The sequence below is a fragment of the Monodon monoceros genome, unplaced genomic scaffold (assembly GCF_005190385.1).
Source record: "Monodon monoceros isolate NGI ecotype Baffin Bay Population unplaced genomic scaffold, NGI_Narwhal_1 Super_Scaffold_2, whole genome shotgun sequence".
Classification (NCBI taxonomy): Eukaryota; Metazoa; Chordata; class Mammalia; order Artiodactyla; family Monodontidae; genus Monodon; species Monodon monoceros.
This window is the reverse complement of record NW_021703776.1, coordinates 90,490,318-90,516,789: the sequence shown is the minus strand read 5'-3', so window position 1 is coordinate 90,516,789 and position 26,472 is coordinate 90,490,318. Positions and strand designations below refer to the sequence as shown.

Here is a 26,472-nt window from a genome sequence, read left to right as displayed (position 1 = left end):
GTGCGGGCTCCTCATTGCGATGGCTTCTCTTGTTGCAGAGCACGGGCTCTAGGCACGTGGGCTCAGTAGTTGTGGCTCATGGGCTCTATAGTGCAGGCTCAGTAGTGGTGGCACACGGGCTTACTTGCTCCATGGCATGTGGGATCCTTGTGGACCAGGGCTCGAACCCGTGTCCCCTGCTTTGGCAGGTGGATTCTTTTTCTTTTTTTTTTTTTACATCTTTATTGGAGTATAATTGCTTTGCAGTGGTGTGTTAGTTTCTGCTTTATAACAAAGTGAATCAGTTATACATATACATATGTTCCCATATCTCTTCCCTCTTTCGTCTCCCTCCCTCCCACCCTCCCTATCCCACCCCTCTAGGTGGTCACAAAGCACCGAGTTGATCTCCCTGTGCTATGCGGCTGCTTCCCACTAGCTATCTATTTTACCTTTGGTAGTGTATATATGTCCATGCCAGTCTCTCGCTTTGTCACAGCTTACCCTTCCCGCTCCCCATACCCTCAAGTCCATTCTCTAGTAGGTCTGTGTCTTTATTCCTGTCTTACCCCTAGGTTCTTCATGACATTTTTTTTTCTTGTATTACATATATATGTGTTAGCTTACGGTATTTGTCTTTCTCTTTCTGACTTACTTCACTCTGTATGACAGACTCTAGGTCCATCCACCTCACTACAAATAACTCAATTTCGTTTCCTTTTACGGCTAATATTCCATTGTATATATGTGCCACATCTTCTTTATCCATTCATCTGATGATGGACACTTAGGTTGTTTCCATCTCCTGGTTATTGTAAATAGAGCTGCAATGAACATTTTGGTACATGACTCTTTTTGAATTATGGTTTTCTCAGGGTATATGCCCAGTAGTGGGATTGCTGGGTCATATGGTAGTTCTATTTGTAGTTTTTTAAGGAACCTCCATACTGTTCTCCATAGTGGCTGTACCATTCACATTCCCACCAGCAGTGCAAGAGTGTTCCCTTTTCTCCACACCCTCTCCAGCATTTATTGTTTCTAGATTTTTTGATGATGGCCATTCTGACCGGTGTGAGATGATATCTCATTGTAGTTTTGATTTGCATTTCTCTAATGATTAATGATGTTGAGCATGCTTTCATGTGTTTGTTGGCACTCTGTGTATCTTCTTTGGAGAAATGTCTGTTTAGGTCTTCTGCCCATTTTTGGATTGGGTTGTTTGTTTTTTTGTTATTGAGCTGCATGAGCTGCTTGTAAATTTTGGAGATTAATCCTTTGTCAGTTGCTTCATTTGCAAATATTTTCTCCCATTCTGAGGGTTGTCTTTTCGTCTTGTTTATGGTTTCCTTTGCTGTGCAAAAGCTTTGAAGTTTCATTAGGTCCCATTTGTTTGTTTATTTTTTTATTTCCATTTCTCTAGGAGGTGGGTCAAAAAGGATCTTGCTGTGATTTATGTCATAGAGTGTTCTGCCTATGTTTTCCTCTAAGAGTTTGATAGTTTCTGCCCTTACATTTAGGTCTTTAATCCATTTTGAGCTTATTTTTGTGTATGGTGTTAGAGAGTGTTCTAATCTCATACTTTTACATGTACCTGTCCAGTTTTCCCAGCACCACTTATTGAAGAGGCTGTCCTTTCTCCACTCTACATTCCTGCCTCCTTATCAAAGATAAGGTGACCATGTGTGCGTGGGTTTATCTCTGGGCTTTCTATCCTGTTCCGTTGATCTATATTTCTGTTTTTGTACCAGTACCATACTGTCTTGATTACTGTAGCTTTGTGGTATAGTCTGAAGTCAGGGAGCCTGATTCCTCCAGCTCCGTTTTTCGTTCTCAAGATTGCTTTGGCTATTCGGGGTCTTTTGTGTTTCCATACAAATTGTGAAATTTTTTGTTCTAGTTCTGTGAAAAATGCCAGTGGTAGTTTGATAGGCATTGCATTGAATCTGTAGATTGCTTTGGGTAGTAGAGTCATTTTCACAATGTTGATTCTTCCTATCCAAGAACATGGTATATCTCTCCATCTATTTGTATCATCTTTAATTTCTTTCATCACTGTCTTACAATTTTCTGCATACAGGTCTTTTGTCTCCTTAGGTAGGCTTATTCCTAGATATTTTATTCTTTTTATTGCAGTGGTAAATGGGAGTGTTTTCTTGATTTCACTTTCAGCTTTTTCATCATTAGTGTATTGGAATGCCAGAGATTTCTGTGCATTAATTTTGTATCCTGCTACTTTACCAAATTCATTGATTAGCTCTAGTAGTTTTCTGGTAGCATCTTTAGGATTCTCTATGTATAGTATATCATGTTATCTGCAAACAGTGACAGCTTTACTTCTTCTTTTCCGATTTGGATTCCTTTTATTTCCTTTTCTTCTCTGATTGCTGTGGCTAAGACTTCCAAAACTACGTTGAATAAGAGTTGTGAGAGTGAGCAACCTTGTCTTGTTCCTGATCTTAGTGGAAATGCTTTCAGTTTTTCACCATTGAGGACAATGTTGGCTTTGGGTTTGTCATATATGGCCTTTATTATGTTGAGGAAAGTTCCCTCTGTGCCTACTTTCTGGAGGGTTTTTATCATAAATGGGTGTTGAATTTTGTCGAAAGCTTTCTCTGTATCTATTGAGATGACCATATGGTTTTTCTCCTTCGATTTGTTAATATGGTGTATCACATTGATTGATTTGTGTATATTGAAGAATCCTTGCATTCCTGGAATAAACCCCACCTGATCATGGTGTATGATCCTCTTAATGTGCTGTTGGATTCTGCTTGCTAGTATTTTGTTGAGGATTTTTGCATCTATGTTCATCAGTGATATTGGCCTGTAGTTTTCTTTCTTTGTGACATCTTTCTCTGGTTTTGGTATCAGGGTGATGGTGGCCTCGTAGAATGAGTTTGGGAGTGTTCCTCCCTCTGCTATATTTTGGAAGAGTTTGAGCAGGATAGGTGTTAGCTCTTCTCTAAATGTTTGATAGAATTCGCCTGTGAAGCCATCTGGTCCTGGGCTTTTGTTTGTTGGAAGATTTTTAATCACAGTTTCAATTTCAGTGCTTGTGATTGGTCTGTTCATATTTTCTATTTCTTCCTGATTCAGTCTTGGCAGGTTGTGCATTTCTAAGGATTTGTCCATTTCTTCCAGGTTGTCCATTTTATTGGCACAGAGTTGCTTGTAGTAATCTCTCATGATCTTTTGTATTTCTGCAGTGTCAGTTGTTACTTTTCCTTTTTCATTTTTAATTCTATTGATTTCAGTCTTCTCCCTTCTTTTCTTGATGAGTCTGGCTAATGGTTTATCAATTTTGTTTATCTTCTCAAAGAACCAGCTTTTAGTTTTATTGATCTTTGCTATCGTTTCCTTCATTTCTTTTTCATTTATTTCTAATCTGATTTTTATGATTTCTTTCCTTCTGCTAACTTTGGGTTTTTTTTTCTTCTTCTTTCTCTGATTGCTTTAGGTGCAAGGTTAGGTTGTTTATTAGAGCTGTTTCCTGTTTCTTAAGATAGGATTGTATTGCTATAAACTTCCCTCTTAGAACTGCTTTTGCTGCATCCCATAGGTTTTGGGTCATCGTGTCTCCATTGTCATTTGTTTCTAGGTATTTTTTTATTTCTTCTTTGATTTCTTCAGTGATCACTTTGTTATTAAGTAGTGTATTGTTTAGCCTCCATGTGTTTGTAGTTTTTACAGATCTTTTCCTGTAATTGATATCTAGTCTCATAGCATTGTGGTTGGAAAAGATAGTTGATACAATTTCAATTTTCTTAAATTTACCAAGGCTTGATTTGTGACCCAAGATATGATCTATCCTGGAGAATGTTCCATGAGCACTTGAGAAAAATGTGTATTCTGTTGTTTTTGGATGGAATGTCCTATAAATATCAATTAAGTCCATCTTGTTTAATGTATCATTTAAAGCTTGTGTTTTCTTATTTATTTTCATTTTGGATGATCTGTCCGTTGGTGAAAGTGGGGTGTTAAAGTCCCCTACTATGAATGTATTACTGTCGATTTCCTCTTTTATGGCTGTTAGTATTTGCCTTATGTATTGAGGTGCTCCTATGTTGGGTGCATAAATATTTACAATTGTTATATCTTCTTCTTGGATCGAACCCTTGATTATTATGTAGTGTCCTTCTTTGTCTCTTCTAATAGTCTTTATTTTAAAGTCTATTTTGTCTGATATGAGAATTGCTACTCCAGCTTTCTTTTGGTTTCCATTTGCATGGAATATCTTTTTCCATCCCCTCACTTTCAGTCTGTATGTGTCCCTAGGTCTGAAGTGGGTCTCTTGTAGACAGCATATATATGGGTCTTGTTTTTGTATCCATTCAGCCAGTCTGTGTCTTTTGGTGGGAGCATTTAATCCATTTACATTTAAGGTAATTATCGATATGTATGTTCCTATTCCCATTTTCTTAATTGTTTTGGGTTTGTTTTTGTAGGTCTTTTCCTTCTCTTGTGTTTCTTGCCTAGAGAAGGTCCTTTAGCATTTGTTGTAAAGCTGGTTTGGTGGTGTTGAACTCTCTCAGCTTTTGCTTGTGTGTAAAGTTTTAATTTCTTCATCAAATCTGAATGAGATCCTTGCTGGGTAGAGTAATCTTGGTTGTAGGTTTTTCTCCTTCATCACTTTAAATATGTCCTGCCAGTCCCTTCTGGCTTGCAGAGTTTCTGCTCAAAGATCAGCTGTTAACCTTATGGGGATTCCCTTGTGTGTTATTTGTTGTTTTTCCCTTGCTGCTTTTAATATGTTTTCTTTGTATTTAATTTTTGACAGTTTGATTAATATGTGTCTTGGCGTGTTTCTCCTTGGGTTTATCCTGTATGGGACTCTCTGTGCTTCCTGGACTTGATTAACTATTTCCTTTCCCATATTAGGGAAGTTTTCAACTATAATCTCTTCAAATATTTTCTCAGTCCCTTTCTTTTTCTCTTCTTCTTCTGGGACCCCTAACTTTGAATGTTGGTGCATTTAATGTTGTCCCAGAGCTCTCTGTGACTGTCCTCAGTTCTTTTCATTCTTTTTTCTTTATTCTGCTCTGCAGTAGTTATTTCCACTGTTTTATCTTCCAGGGCACTTATCCGTTCTTCTGCCTCAGTTATTCTGCTATTGATCCCTTCTAGAGTATTTTTAATTTCATTCATTGTGTTGTTCATCGTTGCTTGTTTCATCTTTAGTTCTTCTAGGTCCTTGTTAAGTGTTTCTTGCATTTTCTCTATTCTATTTCCAAGATTTTGGATCATCTTTACTATCATTATTCTGAATTCATTTTCAGGTAGACTGCCTATTTCCTCTTCATTTGTTAGGTCTGGTGGGTTTTTATCTTGCTCCTTCATCTGCTGTGTGTTTTTCTGTCTTCTCATTTTGCTCATCTTACTGTGTTTGGGGTCTCCTTTTTGCAGGCTGCAGGTTCGTAGTTCCCGTTGTTTTTGGTGTCTGTCCCCAGTGGCTAAAGTTGGTTCAGTGGGTTGTGTAGGCTTCCTGGTGGAGGGGACTAGTGCCTGTGTTCTGGTGGATGAGGCTGGATCTTGACTTTCTGGTGGGCAGGTCCACGTGTGGTGGTGTGTTTTGGGGTGTCTGTGGACTTATTGTGATTTTAGGCAGCCTCTGTGCTAATGGGTGGGGTTGTGTTCCTGTCTTGCTAGTTGTTTGGCATAGGGTGTCCAGCACTGTATCTTGCTGGTCGTTGAGTGAAGCTGGGTGTTGGTTTTGAGATGGAGATCCCTGGGAGATTTTCACCGTTTGATATTATGTGGAGCTGGGAGGCCTCTTGTGGACCAGTGTCCTGAAGTTGGCTCTCCCACCTCAGAGGCACAGCACTGACTCCTGGCTGCAGCACCAAGAGCCTTTCATCCACACGGCTGCTGGTCTAGGAGAGTCTCCTGGAGAGCTGGGGCGGCTGTGCTCACGTTGGGGCGTGGGCACTGGGGGCAGCCATATTCGGGAGCTCTGGCTGGTGGATTCTTAACCACTGCGCCACCAGGGAAGTCCCTTAAGTGAGTTCTATTGCGAGCAGCCTTAAATCATTTTTAGAAGAGTGAAGGGTAATACTATGAATCAAGAAAAGTAACGTTTTCAGGGCCTCACAGGACTCGAGAGGAGCAGAGCTCGCGTGTTCTGATTCCACATCTTGTGTTTTTTCTCCTGCACGACAATGCCCTCTCGACAGGGGAATATCTGGAAGGACGGGGTTTGGTGTAGCTTCTCAATATAAATTTGTTGTATGCGAGAGGGAGTTTTCTTTGTTGTCACTTCTAGTTAATCTACTTAGTTGATGGGAGGAGGATGCTTGCTTGTACTATATTCCTGCTGCCCCCTGGGTTTGGAAGAGAAGACCTCTCTTCCTCCTCTTTCCCACACACAATAGCACAACTCACACACCACACGCACACACACAGCCTCCAGCCACATGTACACAAAAACAACGACTTGCATACATACATACCCCACACATACACAAACTTCACGCACGCACAACATGTGTAACACATGCACAGGACACACTTCACACATGCCACACAAACACATGCAATCACACCACACAGACTTCACTTGTGCATGCCACATACACCATACATGCATATCTCACCAACCGACACACGTCACACACCATGCGTGCAACCACACACACACACACACCCGTCACATGTATACCACACATGCGTATCTCACACACACACATGCACACACTTCATTCATGCACACACACCCAGCACAGCACACTCCACATATAAACATCACACGCATGCACACCGCACTTTGTACGTACTCACGAGCACACATGCTCACCCCCCTCCCTCCTGTCTGCTTCCCGGGGGTGTGACTTACCACGTTTCTAGAGAGAGGCCAATTTTTCTTTTTTAGATGTTACTCATTTAAGCTTGGGCATTTGGGGGGCTGGACGAACAACTCTGGAAAATTCTCAAGCTTCAGTGAAATCAGACCTCTGTTGTAGTTTCTTTTGTTGTTGTTGTTTTATGTATCATGAATCCGTAACTTAGGTACACCTGTATCACAATATGGGCAAACTCTAAATGATTTCGGGGAACTCCTCCCTGATTTGTACTCGTCTGTCTCTCCATTTACCCTAGCGGTGAGTGACTTGAACTAGAGAATTGTGGACAGCCCCATCTAAGAGTGTGGGCATTTGGGGGCTACATCTAAGTCCCACGAGAGAAGCCAAGCAGAGCCAGTGTCAGTTCGACCTTTATCCTAGGTCATAGGCGGTGTTTTCTGCAGGGCTGGCAGGGTGACAGATTCCTGCATTGTCATAAGCACCTTCTCGAGATTTTCACACAAAAGTAATTTGATAGAACTTCGATAGCAAACCTGGAGAAGCTGAGGCGGAACAGGGCAGGGAAGTTAGTCACGTTAACACCAACTTCCGTTGTTTGGTTTTTCTTTCCCAGCTCCTCCTTCACATCGCAGAGACGCGGCATACAGAGGCAGAAGCAAGAGCAGAGACCGGGGCAGTGGGGACTCTCTTCCATCTGCTGCAGCTTCTGCCCAGAGGTCCTGCCCCCCCAGTCCAGATCCCACCGGCCGCGGGTCTCCCCTGGATGATGGGCCTGTCAAGGATCTTGCCCACAAGTTCACGCATTTGGGAAGTCAGGAGTGCCCTCCGCCTTCCTCAGGCTCGTCTGCGGCGTCCAACCTTGGAGGAACCGGTCAAGGGGGAGCAAGCCAGAGGTTTGCAGAGAATGGCAGTCCAGAGGATCTTTTCTATGGGAATCACAGCAATACTTACGTCACTTTTGATTCGACATCAGCTCCCAAGTGGAAGGGCCCCGCATCCTGGCAGAATGACCAAGACACTAGTAGAGAGAGTTTGTTTTCTTCCAGTCAGGCTGTCTCCTTCTCGCCTCTTGGTTCTCCACAAATACCTGAAACCATCACCACCAGAAAGAGCACGGCCATCCTTTCCTCGGACTGCGTGAACACGGAGGGCAGACGTGGGAATCAAGACAGCCAGCATTTCCCGCTTTTTAATAATAATGTCGATGACATGGCCACAGATGCCACTTCCGTGAGATTGTTAAATTATAAAACCACAGCCAGTAGGCAGAGAGAAAAATCTTTACCTAGGGGTCAGGACACCGGAGTGACTCGCAGCCATCTGCAGCCCGCTGGCCAAATGACAGCTGCCGACGATGGGGCCACGGCCTTTGTTAATGGTAAACACACAGAGAAGACATTCTGGGCTAGTCTGTCCACAGTGCCACCAAATGGCTCTAGTAAAGTGATAGATGAAACTACCGATGTAGGTAAAACTGATGCCACGAGTTTTGGCTTGACGTCGGCAGTCAGTGGGGAGAAAGACGTGTTACGCTCTGAAAGTCAGAGGCTGACAAGCCAGGTTCTGCCCACACATGGGGAGACCACTGCCCCGACACAGAGCAGCACTCACTCTGCCCAGGGTCCCTCATTTTACACCTTCCTTAAGCAACAGAGCTGCAGCCTAGGGGACCCATGGTCGGAACTCTGCTCAAATGCCTGTTCCCCCTGCCAGCGAGATTACAACAAGGGCTCAGGCTGGGCTCTGTGTGAGTCACTGAGGGACAGAGAGGGGCCCCATGTCTCATGTCTGCAGCACAGCAGCTAGGGCTAGTGGTTTCTCTTTGCATGTCCCTTAGCAGTATTAAAGGGCAAAGGGGTTTTGGTTAAGGAGCACTTCTGATGAGGAGATTGACATATGAAGATGGAAGGACCAACCCTAGAACTGTATAGAATAAGTGCTACATTTATTCAGAACAGGAATAGTTCAACTATGGTTTAAGAAATAAACATAACTCTCAGGTGCCCCAGACGTTCATTTGCTTTCGTGTCTAGGCTCTCCTTAGCAGCAGTACACGAATCATAAGAATTTTCTTGAACGTGGCCCCCATTTCAGATATTCTTCCCCACTGCAAGACCAGATATCTTATTTTCGGTTTAAATATTAGGATCAGCATACATGCATCCTCTTTTTCTTGTAGATTCCGTATCTGACGTTGCGAGTACCGAATGTTCTACGAGGGATGAACATGGCTCAAACGAAATTTGTCTTGACCATCTGTATAAGGGTTGCCAACTTAGTGAGTAACTTACTTAAGGACTTTCTAGAAGCAGAAACTTTATTAATAGTAATATGGCTAACATTTACTGTGTACTGTGTGTCAGGTGCAATGCTAAGAATCTTACATTCATCTTCTTTAAACTTCACATCAACCCTAGGTTCTGTTGTTAACCCATTTCACAGATGCACAAACCACCCACTTCACCACTGCATGATATTATACGTTCTCCTTTCACAATTCAGTTTTAGGTGATCTGTTACACTTAATCAGGGACCCATCTTTTTGCACACGAAAAGCAAACAAAAGTATCCTAGCAGACACATTTTCAAAGTTTGTGTCCTGTCGTGATTTAGGCATTGCCTCTCTTCTGGGCCGTGGGCTCTAGTTGCCCCTCACATGTGTACTGAGGGACCCGTGCTCTACCCGAACAATGTCTTGTGTGTCTTTGCAGTCAATGAGCCACACCTGTCCACACTGTTGCCTCCCACCAGGATTCCTGCAGAAATGTTTCCCACGGGGCTGCTTGGGACACAGAGCTGCCCTCTCACTCTTACACCACTCTTTCCCTTTCATGCCTCCACCCCAGGCCTAGGCATCATGTCTGATTCATTTGCTTGATTACTTAGTGGTCTTAGACGCATTCACCTTGTGTCTGAAGAGGAGATTCTGCCCTGCGTTCCCTAAATCAAAAATCTTTAAAATATTTTCTTTTTAATTATGGTAAAATACACATAACAGATTTTACCATCTTAAATATTTTTAAGTGTACAGTTCAGTAGGGTTCAGTACATTCGTATTGTTGCACAACCAATTTCCAGAATTCTTTTTATCTTGTAAAACTGAGACTCTGTACCCTTTAAACAACAACTCCTCCTTTCCCACTACTGGCAGGGAAGCCCCTGGCAGCCGCCATTTTGGTTTCTGTCTATAAGTATGACTTCTCTACGACCCTCATATGAATGAACTCACACAGTATTTGTCTTTTTCGGACACTGGCTTATTTCACTTAGTACAGTGTCCTCAAGGTTTATCCATGTTGTAGCCGTTGTGAGAATTTCCTTTTTAAGGCTGAATACTATTCCATTGTATTCTATCACATTTTGTTTATCCATTCACCCATTGATGGGTACTTGAGTTGCTTCTACCTTTGGCTGTTGTGTATAATGCTGCTATGAACACAGGTGTACAAATATCTGTTTGAGATTTGCTTTCAGTTCTTTTGGGTATATACCCACAAGTGGAATTGCTGGATTATGTGGTAAATGTATGTTTAAGTTTTTGAGGAACTGCCATACAGTTTTCCATGGCAGCTGTAGCATTTTATATTCTCACCAGCAATGCACGAGGGTTCCAATTTCTCCACATCCTTACCAACACTTGTTTATTTGTTTTTGTTTGTTTGTTTGTTTGTTTATAGCAGCCATTCTAATGGGTGTGAGGAAGGTTATACTTTTTGAATCAGCCAAATCCCAGGCAGTGCCACTCTGGATTTCGTTGTGATGTCTAAGTCTGCCTCTTTTTATTCTAAAGTAGTAACACATCTTTTAGACATTTCAAAACGGTTGAAACATAATGCAAATTGTGAAAAATAGAACTGTTTTCTGTACTCCTGTATTATGGACTTCTAACATTAATTCATTCTTCAGCAAGCATTCATTGAATGGTCATCTTTTTCATGCCCAGCCCTCTGCCAGTGAAGCAAGGGAGAAGTAAGCTAAACAATGATGCAGGCCTTTTTTTCAATGAGTTTGTTGTTAAGGTGGGGCATCAAATTTGGGAGCTCCCTGGCGGTCCAGTGGTTAGGACTCCGCACTCTCACTGCCGGGGGCCCGGGTTCCATCCCTGGTCGGGGAACTGAGATCCCAGAAGCTGCGCGGTGCGGCCAAAAACAAACAAACAAAACATGCACAAATTAGAAAACTGCGTAAAATGAGTAAATACGTAAATAAAGCACAAACTGAGTCCCGAGCACTGGCTGAGGGAAAATAAAACACAAGTCAGTTCAGAAGAGCGCGAGATTAGTGAGGGAATTCTTCTGGGAGAGATGAATTTTAGGTCAGGGCTTCAAGGAAACACAAAAGCAGTTGCCTATGCTGGAGAGCAGTTTGTCTCAGTAAATCCACGTGTGGGGTGCAGAACGGGTAACTGTCAATTTATAAAGATCTCAGATTTCCATGTGGGTAACATGGCTTTTTGGGGAGCAGAGAATTTTGTTTTCTGATGAGTCTCCATGGGTAATAATGGAACCTGGAGTTAGGGGCAATGCAGGTAGGGGCCAGCATGAGCACAGGTGTAGCTGGGAAATGTGCCTGCAGGACAGGCAGAAGGGGAAAGGTGGGCCGTGAAAGGATGGGGAGAGTCAGCAGTGAACTTGGCCGAATCGCTGAGACTTCTTTTCTGTCTTTTTAGAGAGATGCAACAAAGTTCACTTCCACCTGCCCTACCGGTGGCAGATGTTACTTGCAAACACCTGGATGGACCTCCCGCTCATGGAGGATATTGAGAAGGCCTTTTGTGACCCCCAAGTCTGCACGTAAGTTGGTGGCCGGTCTGGCTTGTGAGATGCACAACATCATCGGAAGAAAGCCCAGTGCTATGCTTATGGGAAGAAGAAAAAGCAGTTTTCCTTCAGAATCCCATTCAGGTTAACTCTTGAGATAAAAATGGCAAACGCCTGCTGAGTTAATGAAGAAAAATACGTAAGTGGGGCAGGTTTGAAGTCACTCAGAGCCTCGCTATTACAAGGGACTCTGGGAGTATTTGCTAACTCAGGTGAAACAAACAGGGACACAAATATGTGTTTAGTTAATATTTGTCAGTGTGTCCTGCTGAGCAACACAATGCGTAGGTTGGTTTGTATTCCTATCAGCTCATCGTAGGACTATCACAAGTACTAAATGATGAGCTCAGAAGAGCTTTGACTTAATTTCATAGTTTGAGAAAATGATTTGAGTCATTTCCTATAGTTCTAGGGCAGGATTTTGTTGTATACTTTAGCATTTTATACCTTCCTCTGTGTTCGCTATTTTCTCTACCCTGGAGGTTTCTAAGAGGCTACCTTATATTTCTGCTTCTATTAGGGCTGATATGGGTGATACCACCCATGACCATATTTATAAGCTGCATCCTGTTTTACAAGGAAGTTCTTTGGGGGGAAAAATATGGATGTGTCGTCGTCTGCAAATTTAGTGAATTTTTGGTGGAGATTCTGTGTTGCAACCTTTTGCCACTAGAGGGTGGCGTCAGCTGTTTTGCTTCTAGGTGTATTTCTCCCCCCAGGTAAATCTGAAGCAGTGTTTTTCAACCTTAGCGCTATTGACTTTTGGGACCAGATAATTATTTGTTCTGGGTGGGGGGCAGTTTAGCATCATTCCTGGCTTCCACCCACTGCATGCCAGTTGTGATAAACAAAAACATTTTTCGACATTGTCAAATGTTCCCTGGGTCACAAAATCGCTCCTGGTTGAATATCACTGATCTAGGAGGTGTTTCATAGAGCAGTAACTCTTAAACTTTTTGGTCTCAGGAGCCCTATATAGTCTTAAAATGTATTGAGGATCCCAAAGAACTTCTGTTTATGTGGATTATAGCTATTTATATTTACCATATTAAAAATCACAACTGAGAAAAATTAAATATTTACTGATACATTAAAAATAACAATAATAAACTCATTCATGTTGACATAACATTTTTTGATAATTATATATCTAACTTATATGTAGTTATATGCATATATAACTGTATATAAGTAAAACTATAAAAATAACTTTTCCAAAACAAAACAAAACCAAATTCACTGAGAAGACTGAAATTGTTATATATTTTTGCAAATCTCTTTATTGTGAAATCAAACATCATGTAGCCTCTGGAAAACTCCATTGTGCACCTGTGAGGGTATGAAGGTGAAAAAGACAGGTGATGTCTTAATATCATTATGAAAATAACTTTGACCTTGCTGGCTCCCAAAAAGGTCTTGGACCACACTTTGATAACTATTTGAATAATAATTGAAAAAAACTGACCTACTGTGAGTTTCTAACTGACTTTCTAACAAACATTGAGCCAATCCATTGTTTTGTGTGGGCACAGTTGTCTATGGGGCATATTTTTTGAGGGAAGAACACATTCTGTGACACCGTTGAATATGTGGGGCAGGCAGGTTACATTACCTCTCTGTAGTTCAGTTTTTTCTTTTATGTGTAAGACCGAAAGCTGTATAAGGGAAATTCAAAGATCCCTTTCAGCTCTCAAGGTTTAATTCTATCCTCTTATTAGGGAAGACCAGAGTGTAGAAAACAGAAGCATTTTGTTTCAGTGAAGCATTTTGTTAACACTAAACTTTTCCCTCTCAGCATTTCTATTGGAAATTATAAAATCAGTTTCCAGAAGATGACTTGTGATTATAATCCCATCCGACGTCTCTCCACGCCTTCATCTGTCACAATGCCGGCCAGTTCTCTCTTCACCACAAAATGGATTTGGTACTGGAGAAATGGATATGACAAATGGGTTCAATATGGAGAGAAGGTGAGTACCATTCCTCCTTGTGGACGCTCTTGTATAAACTTGCCAACTTCAGAAGAAACTAGTAGTACAATGTCTGACACCCACGTGGTTACCCGTGGAGCATGGACATGGTAGAGGAAGTAGTGCTTTTTTACATGATACCCAGCAAGCATGGACTCCGATTGCATCATAAAAAATTATAATTATTTTTAAGGAACTCCTTGATCCATGAGCCAGCCAATATCCTTCTTTCCTCGCTATCGGGGCCTGGGCTGGAACCTTGAGCTAGCTTTCTATGTACTAGTACATAAATGTACAGAGACTACTGCTTTCAGCCAGAAGAGGAGCAGGACTGAGAAATCAGAAGACTGATATAGATGGTTACTAGGATGCAGTCAGAGTCTGGATTCAGATGGACTAGAAGATTCTAGACTTACCTGCACAGGGACATAGTAAAGGGAGAGAAGTTTATTTTTTTTAATTTAATTTAATTTAATTTTTAAAAATATCTTTATTGGAGTAGAATTACTTTACAGTGGTGTGTTAGTTTCTGCTTTATAACAGTGAACCAGTTATACATATACATACATCCCCATATCTCCTCCCTCTTACGTCTCCCTCCCACCCTCCCTATCCCACCCCTCTAGGTGGTCACAAAGCACCGAGCTGATCTCCCTGTGCTATGCAGCTGCTTCCCACTAGCTATCTGTTTTACGTTTGGTAGTGCATATATGTCCATGCCTCTCGGGAGAGAAGTTTAGATAAGCAAAGCTTCTGTCTAGTATCCTTTCTTTCCTTTGATTCATAGGATTAGAGAGAGAGAGAGAGAGGGAGGGAGTGAGCTTAAGTAGGCAATGAAATCAGAGTGAAGAGAAAGAGAAAAGAAAAGCAAGAGATGGAAATGAAGCCAAAGTAGGGACGAGGAAATGCCAGCGTCAGATTCTCTAGGGTTAGAAGTGGATGGGCTACACATATGGCTCTGCGCTCCCTAGCTGTCAAAGCAAGCAAAGAAACACTATGTTATATGGTCCCCTGTGCCTCCATGAAAAGACCATTCCAGTTACTCAGGAGAAGCACGGCTTTTTCTCTGTTAGTGAGGCCTGAGAAAAGGGTCTCCTACAGGGCCACACAGAGGGGACCTTGTGTGCTGTGGTGAGTGAGGTCCTCAACCTTGGTCCCACCATCCGTGCAGTACATGGCGGTTTCCCAGTGGTCTTAGCGGCAGATACATGCTATCAAACAATCTTTCACAGAACCTAAATGAGCGAACTAGGGTGAAGCAGAGGTGCCCTGTGCAAAGAGGACGGGGCTCAGGGCTCTTTGCTTTCCCCTCCTGCGGTGACCTGTCAAGCACCTCGGCGTGAAAACCCCTGTGATATTTAGCTTCGTACGGGCTCTTCTTATATTTAAGCCGAGGATGGTGTCAAAGTGCAGTTCCATAAAAGTGATTCTGTGAGGTGCCTGTGGAAATAGAAATTATAAACTCAAATTCTTTAGCCTTGGTTATTAAATAAAATAATTAAATAAAACGAAACGAAACGAAATGAAATTAAAATAGTAAACTATAGGTCTCAATGGTTCTTATGTCAAATACTTGCAATTTTCAGTAAGATAGGGGAGAAGGCTTAGAAAATATTTGTATTCTAGTGACATCATGATCCCAGAGACCAAAAGGAACTTTAAGGGGTAAAAGATCATATTTAAATTTACACAGGTTGTGTCACTCATGTCCCCTAGTAAAACATCAAGAAACTTCCTGATAAAACTTCTTTAATATGAAGTTATCCCTGGGATATTCAGTCTGTGTTAAATGCACGGTTCTAGAATGTAACTTTCTACCTACGAACACAAAAAATGTTATAGTCATTGAATCTGTGGCACTTGTCTGTTGTAAGAAATGGAATGTGTTCTTTGAGGATGTGAATAAACTCTTACTGTCTCATATTAGTTAGACCCATCATTATATAAATTGAGTGGGCACTTCTGTTATAAAAGGAAAAAAAAGAAAGGAAGGACGGGAAACCAGGCCCTGGGTTTGGTGTTTTCCTTGCTGGTCATCCAAGTAAAATAAAAATGGTGGTACCGGGAGATCTGAAACACAAACATAAGTTGCAGCCTGGTTTCTTTCATAGTTCAGTGTATTATGTATTATGGTCCAAGTTTACAGCTGTTTGATGACCTGGTTTGAGCCAGTGTACAGGTTAGAATATTTAGAGAAAAGAGTGGACTGAATAGTTTTCAGACAGAGCCCTACAGGTTTTATTTCTTGCAACTGAATTTTTAATAAGAGTTGCGCATATATGTATAGCTGATTCACTTTGTTATAAAGCAGAAACTAACACACCATTGTAAAGCAATTACACTCCAATGAAGATGTTAAAAAAAAAAAAAAGAGTTGGGCAACTGAGATTTCCGGGTTAGGAACCTCTCTGGTAGGAACTGGGAGAAATAGAAACTTTTGCCAACAAAGGGTAGATGCATATGTTTGACAGTGAACCCTCTGGAAGGTAGAATTGATATATGGCAGTTCAGGTGCTTAACCAGGACTTGTACCTACATGGATGGTGGACCAGGAGAGGACGGTGGGCAGCAATGGTGCAGGATGGAGTTACAGCAGGAGTGACTGGAGGGCAGAGCCAGGTAGCAGTCATGGGCTTTGCATCAGGGGGTGCAGATCCAGACCCTCAAGATGTTTACCAGCAGATAGCCAAGCTTAGTAGCTGTGAAAGCTGGCCTTTTGGGGCAGGAGTCCATGACCTGAGGGAATTGCCCAGGACAAGGGCAAGCCGTAGCTCTAGAAAGCCGAGATCAAGGCAAACATGTAGGTACAAGACAAAAGCCAAGACCTGGTAACTGAAACTGAGGTATAAATTCAAGTCTTCTGGGAGAATGCATAATTGAAGGCTCTACCATTCATTCATTCATTCACTCACCCATTCAGAACTGGAGTACAGTGAGGGCAGAGCCAGAGGAATGTCCCCGTGAACCATGAGAGGCTGTGCAGATGCTCAGACACTGACTTAATGGCCTCGTTCTGTCCGGTATGACAACCACTAGCCATATGTGGCTATTTAATTTTTTTTTTTCCCCCAGAGAAGGAAGGATTTATTACTTGCAGCAAGGAAGAAGAACACTGTGGATCTTTCCCAAAGCAATGTCTCTGGGGCTATTTAATTTTAAACTTAAATTAATTAAACTTAAATAAAATGAAGAATCAGTTGTTGTCACACTAGTCACACTTTAAGTGCTCTACCAGCAGCTGTCCCAGCAGCCACATGTGGCTCGTGGCTACCGTATAGGACAACACAGAGAAATTTCCATTGTCAAAGAAAGTTCTAGTGAATATGGCTGATATGGACCCTAAAGCCTTGCTGGTCGAAGTCAGGTCCGCAGACCAGCAATGTCAGTGTCATCTGGGAGATGTTCAAAATGCAGGCTCTGGGGCTTCCCTGGTGGCACAGTGGTTAGGAACCTGCCTGCCAATGCAGTGGGCACGGGTTTGATCCCTGATCCGGGAAGATCCCACGTGCTGCGGAGCAACTAAGCCCGTGCGCCACAACTACTGAGCCTGTGCTCTAGAGCAACTAAGCCTGCGAGCCACAACTACTGAGCCCACACACCTCGAGCCCGTGCTCCGCAACAAGAGAAGCCACGGCAATGAGAAGCCTGTGCACCGCAAGGAAGAGTAGCCCCAGCTCGCCGCAACTAGAGAAAGCCCGCTTGCAGCAACGAAGACCCAATGCAGCCAAAAATAAAATTAATTAATTAATTAACTTTAAAAAAATGCAGGCTCCAAAACTCTTCCCCCACTTCCCCTGAATCATTATGCGAATTTTAACAAGATCTGGGTGATTTACATTTACATTCAAGTTTGAAAGGCTTTGACCTAGAGTTTGCAGATTCCTTCCAGCCAGGAACAGGGTTCTGCAGGGCTGAGCAGGCAGTTGAGGGGTACAGGACTTTGGGGATGGGAAATTAAGGCAGAGATTCAAGTCATCAAACCAGGGTACCCAGGGCCCAGTGGTCCAGTGGTAGGATGCTGCACTTTCACTGCTGAGGACATGGGTTCAATCCCTGGTCAGGGAACTAAGATGCTGCAAGCTGCATGGTGCAGCCAAAAAAAAAAAAAAAAAACCACAAACAAAACCCCCAAAAATCCAGGGTGCCGAGAGGTGATGGCTGCCTTCCCCCACCCTTGCTCGCAGGTGTTTGCCCACTTAAGCCATTCTTTGGGGTCTGAGGAAGGCATATGGTTTCCCAGCGAATCATCTAATCATGGAAACTCAGTTTCCTACTGCCCACCCTGGATGGCAGTCTCTTTTACAATCATCCCGATACATGTCCCAGCAGCCGTTGCAACAAACATCGTTGTGGTATGACGTAACTGTTCATGACTGTAGTTCAGAAAGTTCTGCTGAAGTTAGCCTTCTTGTTCCTTCCTCCCGTTTGTCCTGGTTCTACCTCCAGAAACACATTGAGTTTATTCCTGCTTTGCACTGTGTGCAAATACTTGAACCCAGTTTTCCTGTGCCACCATGTTCCTCTCCAGGCTAAGAGACCTCTCTATCTGGGACGCCTTCCTTGGAAGCTTTCGTTCTGGCTCTCCCCCTTTACATCCTGCAGACATTTCCATTAGGGAAGGGGAATGCGATGGATGTAGCTGAAGCCTGCAGAGTCTGGCCTGTCATTAAAGGGACTGGGAGCCCCTGCCCACCACCGGCTGCCAACAGGATCTTGCTGTCATCCTCCATTCTAGATCACGAGGAACAAGAACTCCTTACCATTAGATATTGGGAACCCCTGCTCTTGGGGGCTTATATCTGGTCTGTCATCCCTGACATAGGGTGGGGACAATGGAATGGTGGCCTAGTCTGCCCCCTTGCTAGCATAACACACTTCCCTTTACTTCCCTTTCTGGTGTTCAGACCCATCATATGTGCCTTGAGGCTGGAGATTATATCGTTCCATTTTGGGGGTGCCCCTTTCATTATAGCCGGAGGAGAAGGGCTAGGTCACTCTCATTTGGACAGCAGTACACCTACTGGAATTTTACATGCCTTCATACCAGCTTTAAACTGTGCTTTCTCATCGTGTGATGGGCTGATAGCTGTGATGTTCTACTTCATGGCAGGATGTTGGATTCTGTTAGACATCATGTCTGCACGTTGGGTACCAGTTGCTCTGTACACTTGGGTCATATTTTATGGAAGGTGTAAAAGACTTGCAAAGAGCTTTGTTTTTCAGGCCTCCACCAAGGGCATGGTCAGTTTCTGCAGTGTAGAGCGTGCTCTCAGCCCCGCGGTGGAGACTACAGAAGGGTGTGACGTGGTCCCACCCAGGAAACTTGGCAGTCTGATTTGAAAGGCAGGGTGCATTCCAGTTCAAATCCCACGGCTAAAATAAAGTTATATAAAATATCATAGTAGAAATTTCTTAAAAGCCTACCCTGAAGTCTTTACCTTTTTTTTTTTTTTTTTTTTAATTAGAAAGACAATGAGCAAATTTCAAACATCGACTCTTCATACCTGGAGTCTCTGTTTCTATCCTGTCACAGGGGAATTGTGCCATTTCAGGCGGGTTCACAAAACTACGAGCTGAGTTTCCAAGGTAAGTCTTTGCGTTTGGCAGTGGTGCCTGTTGCTGGAATCCGGCCTGTGGCATCCGCGTGGGAGTGGGAATGGAGTAGCCCGGCGTGCTGCGCTCAGGACCCGGGTTCTTTTTAGCAAGGCAGGGAGTTCCGTGGGTGGGAGCCAGTGGCGGTCAGAAGACCTGTCCTCTGGAGCCTCGGCTCTGACGCAGAGTAGCTGGGGACAGCACCGAGCACCCTGTAAAATGGGGGCATTGGATTACGTGGTCTCTGGGGGTACTTCCGGCTCTGCCATTCTTAATTTCTGACTCTAGGTGGGTTGCTTCCCAGACTGAGGCAGAATTTTCAGGTGCTGACGATTGCAGTAGAGACCTTGGGCCTGTGGGTGCCTTCTGAGTTTTATTTTATTTTATTCATTTATTTATTTATTTTTAAATTTATTTATTTTACTGTATTTATTTTTGGCTGTGTTGGGTCTCCGTTGCTGCGTGCGGGCTTTCTCTAGTTGCGGCGAGCGGTGGCTACTCTTTGTTGTGGCGCAAGGGCTTCTCATGGCGGGGGCTTCTCTTGTTGCGGAGCACGGGCTCTAGGCGCGCGGGCTTCAGTTTGTGGCCCGCGGACTCACTGTGGGATCTTCGCGGACCAGGGCTCGAGCCCGTTTAACCACTGCGCCACCAGGGAAGTCCTCCTTCTGAATTTTAGAACCTTGCTGTTCCTTTTAGGCTTCATCATCTAGGTCAGTGGTTTTATCCATCACCTTTTCTAAAGACTTTGCCTTCCGCCATGTTTATTTGAGCCTCCATAGGAAGATTTTCTGGTTACCTTCTACCCATCTGTCTGTTGTGTTTAGTAAAAAACCAGGGCAGAAACTGCTCTCCCTCTGAATGTACTGTCCCATCGGCTGCATCCATGGGACACCCCCTGCGTGTGGTCAGATACTTGCCTTTCCAGGACCCAGCCCTATAGGTGCTCTGAAAGAGGTAAAGGAGATTTTGTCAGGTCTTTGACATTCCCAGGTTGTACCTGAGATTTGGGTCCTGTACCAGTTATGGCGTGTTAAGTCATATAGCTTTGAAGGGCCATTATACCAACTTCTGTGGAAAGCAACCTGGCAATACATATCAAGAGATATTAAAATATGCTTGCTTTTTTATTTTCTCAGGAATCTTTCTAAGGAAATAATTCACAAGAAAAAAATAAGCTATAGGCATAAAGGTCTCTGTTAAAGCCTTACTTATAGTACTGAAGTAGAGGAATAGCTTGTGTACCAGTAAGGTAGTGACTGAACACATTAAGGTATTAAATTTCAGTGGAGTATTGGGTGGTTGTTAAAAATTATGATTATGAAAACTGTGCAGTAAAAGCAAAATTTGATATTGTTAAATGAAGAAGACAGAATCCCAAGTTTGTATTTCTGTACTTTTTGGTTTTTATGTTATATTTAAAACAGAAATGAATTTTTAAAAAATTTAATGTGCATGATAAGTGCAGGAATGTATGCATGTGGACCAAGACTAGACGGCAATAGAGAAAAATAAAAATCTCCTCTGTTGGATGGTCAAATTAAAAATGTGCTTAAATTTAAAAAAATTTTTTTTGGTGGTATTCTCTGTGGTGAAATGTGGTGGAGAGATGAGAACCAATATACCTTGTTCCTGAGTCTGAACAATTTTAGCTCCATAATTTTGTTCACTTGGTTCATAGAAACCAGTTCAGAGAAGTTTGCAGTGTTCCAGACTACTTTCTTTCTACTTCTTATTCGCTCTTATTCATTAAACTAGTATTAGAGTGTCAGTTGTGTGTTAGGCCCCATTCTGGATGCTGGCAAACCAGGCAACTTCAGAAACTAATTACAGCTACGGGGAAAATGAAGCAATGTGATGAGGCAGAAAGAGGATGGAGGAATCATGGGAGGGAGGCTGCTTTTATCTGAGGAGGAAACTTTGGAAGGGAGGGGGCAGCCCATGCACATGGGAAGGAGGTGTGTAAGAGATGAGAGAAGACGTTGAAACTTAAATATTTTATGAGCTGGAAACCTCGAGAAGGTTTTGAGCAGGGCTGTGGCATGATCTGATTTGCTCTTTCTGTCATTGTTTGTTTTGTTGATGTTGATGTAAAACTACTGAGGCGTAATTGCTGCAATAAGATGCACCCATTTTAAGTGTGCAGTTGGATGAGTGCTGACAAGTGAGTGCAAATACTCTTCTAATCAAGATCTAGAATGCTCCCATCAATCCAAAAAGTTTCCTTATGCCCCTTTGCAATCGGTCTCTCCTCTGCAGCCAGTTTACTTTGTCACTATAGATTAGTTTTATCTGTTCTAGAATTCCATATACATAGAACCTTGTAGTGTGTACTCTGCATATGGCTCACTTCTCTCACTCAGAATACTGTTTTTCACTCATCTATGTTGTTGCATATAGAGTAGTCCTTCCCTTTTCATTGCTGAGTAATATTCCATTGTGAGGATATACCATGGGGCTTCCCTGGTGGCGCAGTGGTTAAGAATCTGCCTGCCAATGCAGGGGACACAGGTTTGAGCCCTGGTCCGGGAAGATCCCACATGCCACGGAGCAACTAAACCCCTGCGCCACAACTACTGAGCCTGTGCTCTAGAGCCCGCGAGCTACAACTACTGAGCCCGCACGCCTAGAGCCCGTGCTGTGCAACAAGAGAAGCCACCGCAATGAGAAGCCCACGCACAGCAACCAAGAGTAGCCCCTGCTCGCCACTACTAGAGAAAGGCCTCGCTCAGCAACAAAGACCCAATGCAGCCAAAGATAAATAAATAAAATAAATTTTGTTTATGGATATACCATGGTTTGTTTAGCCATTAACCTGTCGATGGGTATTTGGGTTGTTTTCACTTTTTGGTTCTTGTAATAATGCTACTAGGAACATTCAAACGCAAGTTCTCGTGTGGATGTAGCTTTTCATTTCTCTTGGATAAATACTAAGGAGTGGGATCGTTGGATTGCATGGGCAGTGTATGTTTAACTTTATAAGAAACTACCAAATTGTTTTCTAAAGTGGTTGCACCGTTTTATACTTTCACTAGCAATGTACGATGATTTACTTTTTAAAGAGCTCATGCTGCTTGCAGCTTAGACTTAGGTGTACAACATGTGTGAATTGAAGGTGACATTTCACATTTGAGGTAGGAAAAAACTTCTAAGACATAGCTACCACATTCCAACCCATAATCGTTGAAGCCTGTCATGGGTGACGTAATCTGGCTGCCCTGGCTCTCTTTACCACCTGACTTTGATTTAAAGATTAGATTAATTCAGGAATGCTCATTTACCTCTTTGTTTTCTGGGTCTTATACTAAGGGCAGTGACGAATACAAGTTTTTATCATGAGTAATTTCCATCCAAAAGGATTTTCTCGATTCTTACATGTACAGTGGAGTCATGAATATTTGCTGTGTTACTAGCCTCTGAAAAATAACAATAAATCATTTCCTAGGACTGATTCTTGATTTGTGTTTTGTTTTTTCTGTCTAAAGGGATGATTCAGACAAACATAGCTTCCAAGACCCAAAAGGATATCGTCAGAAGGCCGACATTTGTGTCTTACTGGGATGTGGAGCAGGTGAAATGTGGACAAGTGTGAGTGTCTGGAACGCTGCTTGCTGGCACACGTTTGAGATGTTAACACGTTGACCTCGTTGAGTTGCTGATGAATCTGGACCCTGTTTTCTGAAATGTTCCTGCTCACATAACACTGCAATTTCCTTTTGCTTTAACAATGAGTGAGGTACTTGCTAAGTGGTACAGCATGACTGAAAGAATTCTAGAGCAGGGAGTCTGTCTTTCCCTCCAATTCCCGGGGGACTTTGGGCAGATCTCTTACTCTGGGCTCAGCTTCTTCAGCTGGGAACGGCTGGTTGTTCCCAGGAAAGAATCAAATGCACAATTACTGGGTTTTTGTTTTGCTGTGGGTTCTTCTGGATATCTTTAGTTTTGTTGAGTGGATTTATAGGGGGTGGGAGGCTGAGAAAGAAATGGAGAGAAAAAAAGGGATGTGGTAACTGCCTGAGTAAAGGCTTTGGGGAAAGATAAAGTTGACGAAAGGGGATTTGTAAAGGAAATTTTGCTGTGGGGATTCAGTGTGACGCCTCTGTCTGCTCATGAAACCAGTCAAACCTACATTGCTCATGAACAATTTTGGAGTTGGATTTTTTTTTCCTGGGTGATGAGTGATTGTGTAAAACAGACGTCAAGGCAGGTGTGAAGTCGGTGTTCTAGTTAGGTCCTTTTGGTTGTAAGAATTAAGGTATTCCATGGAAACGGGAAGTTACTAAAGGGATAAACGTGGTGTAGTAGGGAAAACAACATTTTACAAGAAGCCAAGGCTGGGAAGCTGAGCTCTCTGAGGGCCTTCGGACCGGGAGTTGGGTCCAAGTGCTGCTTTAGGGCCTGAGCAGCCTGGGGTCACAGATCTTTGCCTGTGACCAGGTTAACGGCCGGACTCTGGAGCTACACGTCTAGGCTCAGCTTCTGCCTGCTGCTTATGAGCTGTGTGCATTTGGACAAACTAATCACTCTGCATCCCCCCATCTGTAACATGGGCTTGATCCTAGTACATTTGTCAAGTATATCTTAGCTGCTCTTCTTCTTCTTCTTATTCCCCTGCTAAGAGACTCAGCAACCTTATGTGTATCTATGTGCATATCTGTCTTTATATCTCCTAAGACTTTTCTCTGGCTCATGCTTGACAATTTTAACCTCATTATTCCAATCTTTTCTTTTTTTCCGGTACGCGGGCCTCTCACTGTTGTGGCCTCCCCCGCTGCGGATCACAGGCTCCGGCCGTGCACAGGCTCAGCGGCCATGGCTCACGGGCCCAGCCGCTCCGCGGCATGTGGGATCTTCCCAGACCGGGGCACGAACCTGTGTCCCCTGCATCGGCAGGCGGACTCTATTCCAATCTTTATATCCCTTCAGCTGTACCTTCTGCCGCTACTACCCAATTTTCTCTGAATTTCTTAATTCCAACTCCCAAGAATTAGAATCGGATCAGCCTAGCCAGCTAAGCTTCCCTCCAGTTCTTTTAACATTCAAATGAATAAAGTAAAAATATCGCAGTGTTGAGAGGCGTCAAGTACACTCCCACCTGTCTCCCCTAGCATAATCCTCCACCTCTTCCCTCCCCTCCACAAATATCAGCTCCTCAAAGCTCTTGAAATATTCTGTATGATGAATGGTACGTAGTGATACTAAATAGTCAGCTAAGTGAGTGAGTGAATAAAATGAATTGAGAAAACTGTTCGTGGGCGGCTGTGGAGAGAACCAGCTTGAATCTTGCTGTCATGAGCCCAGAGGGGACACACTGCTCTAGGACAGACTAAGGGCTGTGAGTATTATTCTGAACAGCCCAAAGAGAAATGAACTATAGCGTTGCTGACGAGCACCTTACAACGTATTAATTGAATTTGTTCTGCACTATACTAGCATAGTATGGAAATCAGAGCTTAAAATATAAATTGGGGCCAATTTCTTTCATTCCAAAAGAATCTTCATTTTACAGAAGGCGGTATTTTTTTTTTTTTTTTTTGGTGGTACGCGGGCCTCTCACTGCTGTGGCCTCTCCCGTTGCTGAGCACAGGCTCTGGACGCGCAGGCTCAGCGGCCATGGCTCACGGGCCCAGCCGCTCTGCGGCATGTGGGATCCTCCCGGACCGGGGCACAAACCCGTGTCCCCTGCATAGGCAGGCGGACTCTCAACTACTGCACCACCAGGGAAGCCCCAGAAGGGGGTCTTTAAAGAGTTTTTTTCCTTAAAGCATTTAAAAAATTTTATTTTTCTCATTATGGAAAATTTCAAACTTAAAATTGTACAATAAATCCCTATGTATTGTACATGTTAGTAGAGAACACCCATGTGTATGGTTACTCTGAAATACAGTTCATCCAGGAAAGGCAGGATTCTTTCCCCTATACCCCTATTTTAGTGTTTATCACTTGACAAAGAAGCTGTAAGACAAACTTAATGCTAACACATTAGGACCTTTGAAGGTTAAGCAGAAATGTAAAAAAGAGTCAAGGCTTTTACATTTTAAATCAATGGGAAAATAACAATTTACCAAATTATGAATGATTACCACCTTTTTTAAAAGCATGATTACTGTTATGTGTGTACCAGGAATATGCAGGGATGTTGTCTAAAGAAGGTACAAAGGGGAAGTTTTCTGAGGAACCTCACCTTAGTTGAAGTTAAGTACAGAAGGTGATTTGGGCACATGAAACGGGGAGCCAGGTGAATTTCTTTCTCTGTCTTGTTTGCAGCCATCAGCAGGTGAGGACCCAACCAGAGCCTTTCACCTCGGTATTTAGTCTTCAGCGGGACACGTGCACCTCATCCTCAAATGGCTATGTGGTACTTGGTTTTTACTTTTTAGTGGGTGAATTGTTTAAAGATGGGACAAAGTACTTTGCTACAAATGTGTGTATTTGAATGAATGAATGAGTGAAGGAGTGAGTCTGCAAAACCCTTGAATCAAGATTCAAAGGCTGACATCTAAATGGTGATTGTGTCATGTGCCACTTTCCCAGAGAACAAGTCTTCTCCAGGGCACGTCATCATTTCCAGAGTCCAGGCATACATGATCTCCTTGGGATAGGTCCTCACAACAAACTTGTAAAATAGATGTTCGATTCCCTACCTTACACATGAGAAAACTGGAACTCACAGTAAAAGCGACTTGTCGTTAGGTGGAGTTAACAAACAAGTTTCTATGGGAGTTGAAGTGTGCCTTACCTCATCACCTCGCCTGGTTGGGGCGAGACTCTTCCTGGATCATTTAGCCTCCACATCAGACTCCAACTTTGGGTGCAGGCAGCTCTGCTTGGGCTCCTTGGGTACCTCCAATGCCTCTGCCCCTGCACTGGCCTTAGGCAGGGAACTCACCAGGTCATTGGACTAACTAAGTCACACACCTGGGGATGGGGTGGGGACGCTCCGTTTGCCTTCAGGCATAATGCTCTGTTAGCCTGAAGTCAGCCTGAACAGACGGGCTCCATGCCATCTAGTTCATCACTGGAATGGACTGCCAGATGTGGAAGGCCTAAGCCAGCTTATCCCATCTGCTGTCAGAGGCCTGGCAAGGATACTCCATGGCACAGGCAGCCATACATATGGACATATCATGCCTTAAATGTTTCCTGCTTCACACTCATATATTTTTAAATTTTTTTAGTTGTTTGAGATCAATAATGACTCTCTGGAATATGCCAAAGTGAGTCAGCATTTTAAAGCTTCCATGAAAAATTTCAAGATTGAAAAGATAAGGAAGATCCGGAACGCAAAGCTCTTGAAGGCTTTTGAAAGGTTGGTGG

The 26,472-nt window shown here is 43.1% G+C and overlaps 1 protein-coding gene across 1 annotated transcript in view; it reads left to right on the top strand.

Moving 5' to 3' along the window:
• ZC3HAV1 (zinc finger CCCH-type containing, antiviral 1) overlaps positions 1-26,472 on the top strand; it is a 65,257-nt gene that overhangs the window by 27,980 nt on the left and 10,805 nt on the right. The window contains exons 4-11 of the mRNA XM_029233142.1: positions 7,390-8,154; positions 8,956-9,054; positions 11,446-11,569; positions 13,392-13,566; positions 19,032-19,152; positions 22,641-22,743; positions 25,423-25,513; positions 26,334-26,464. Of these exons, the coding sequence (XP_029088975.1) occupies positions 7,390-8,154; positions 8,956-9,054; positions 11,446-11,569; positions 13,392-13,566; positions 19,032-19,152; positions 22,641-22,743; positions 25,423-25,513; positions 26,334-26,464 (1,609 nt within the window). The remainder of the gene's footprint in view (positions 1-7,389; positions 8,155-8,955; positions 9,055-11,445; positions 11,570-13,391; positions 13,567-19,031; positions 19,153-22,640; positions 22,744-25,422; positions 25,514-26,333; positions 26,465-26,472) is intronic.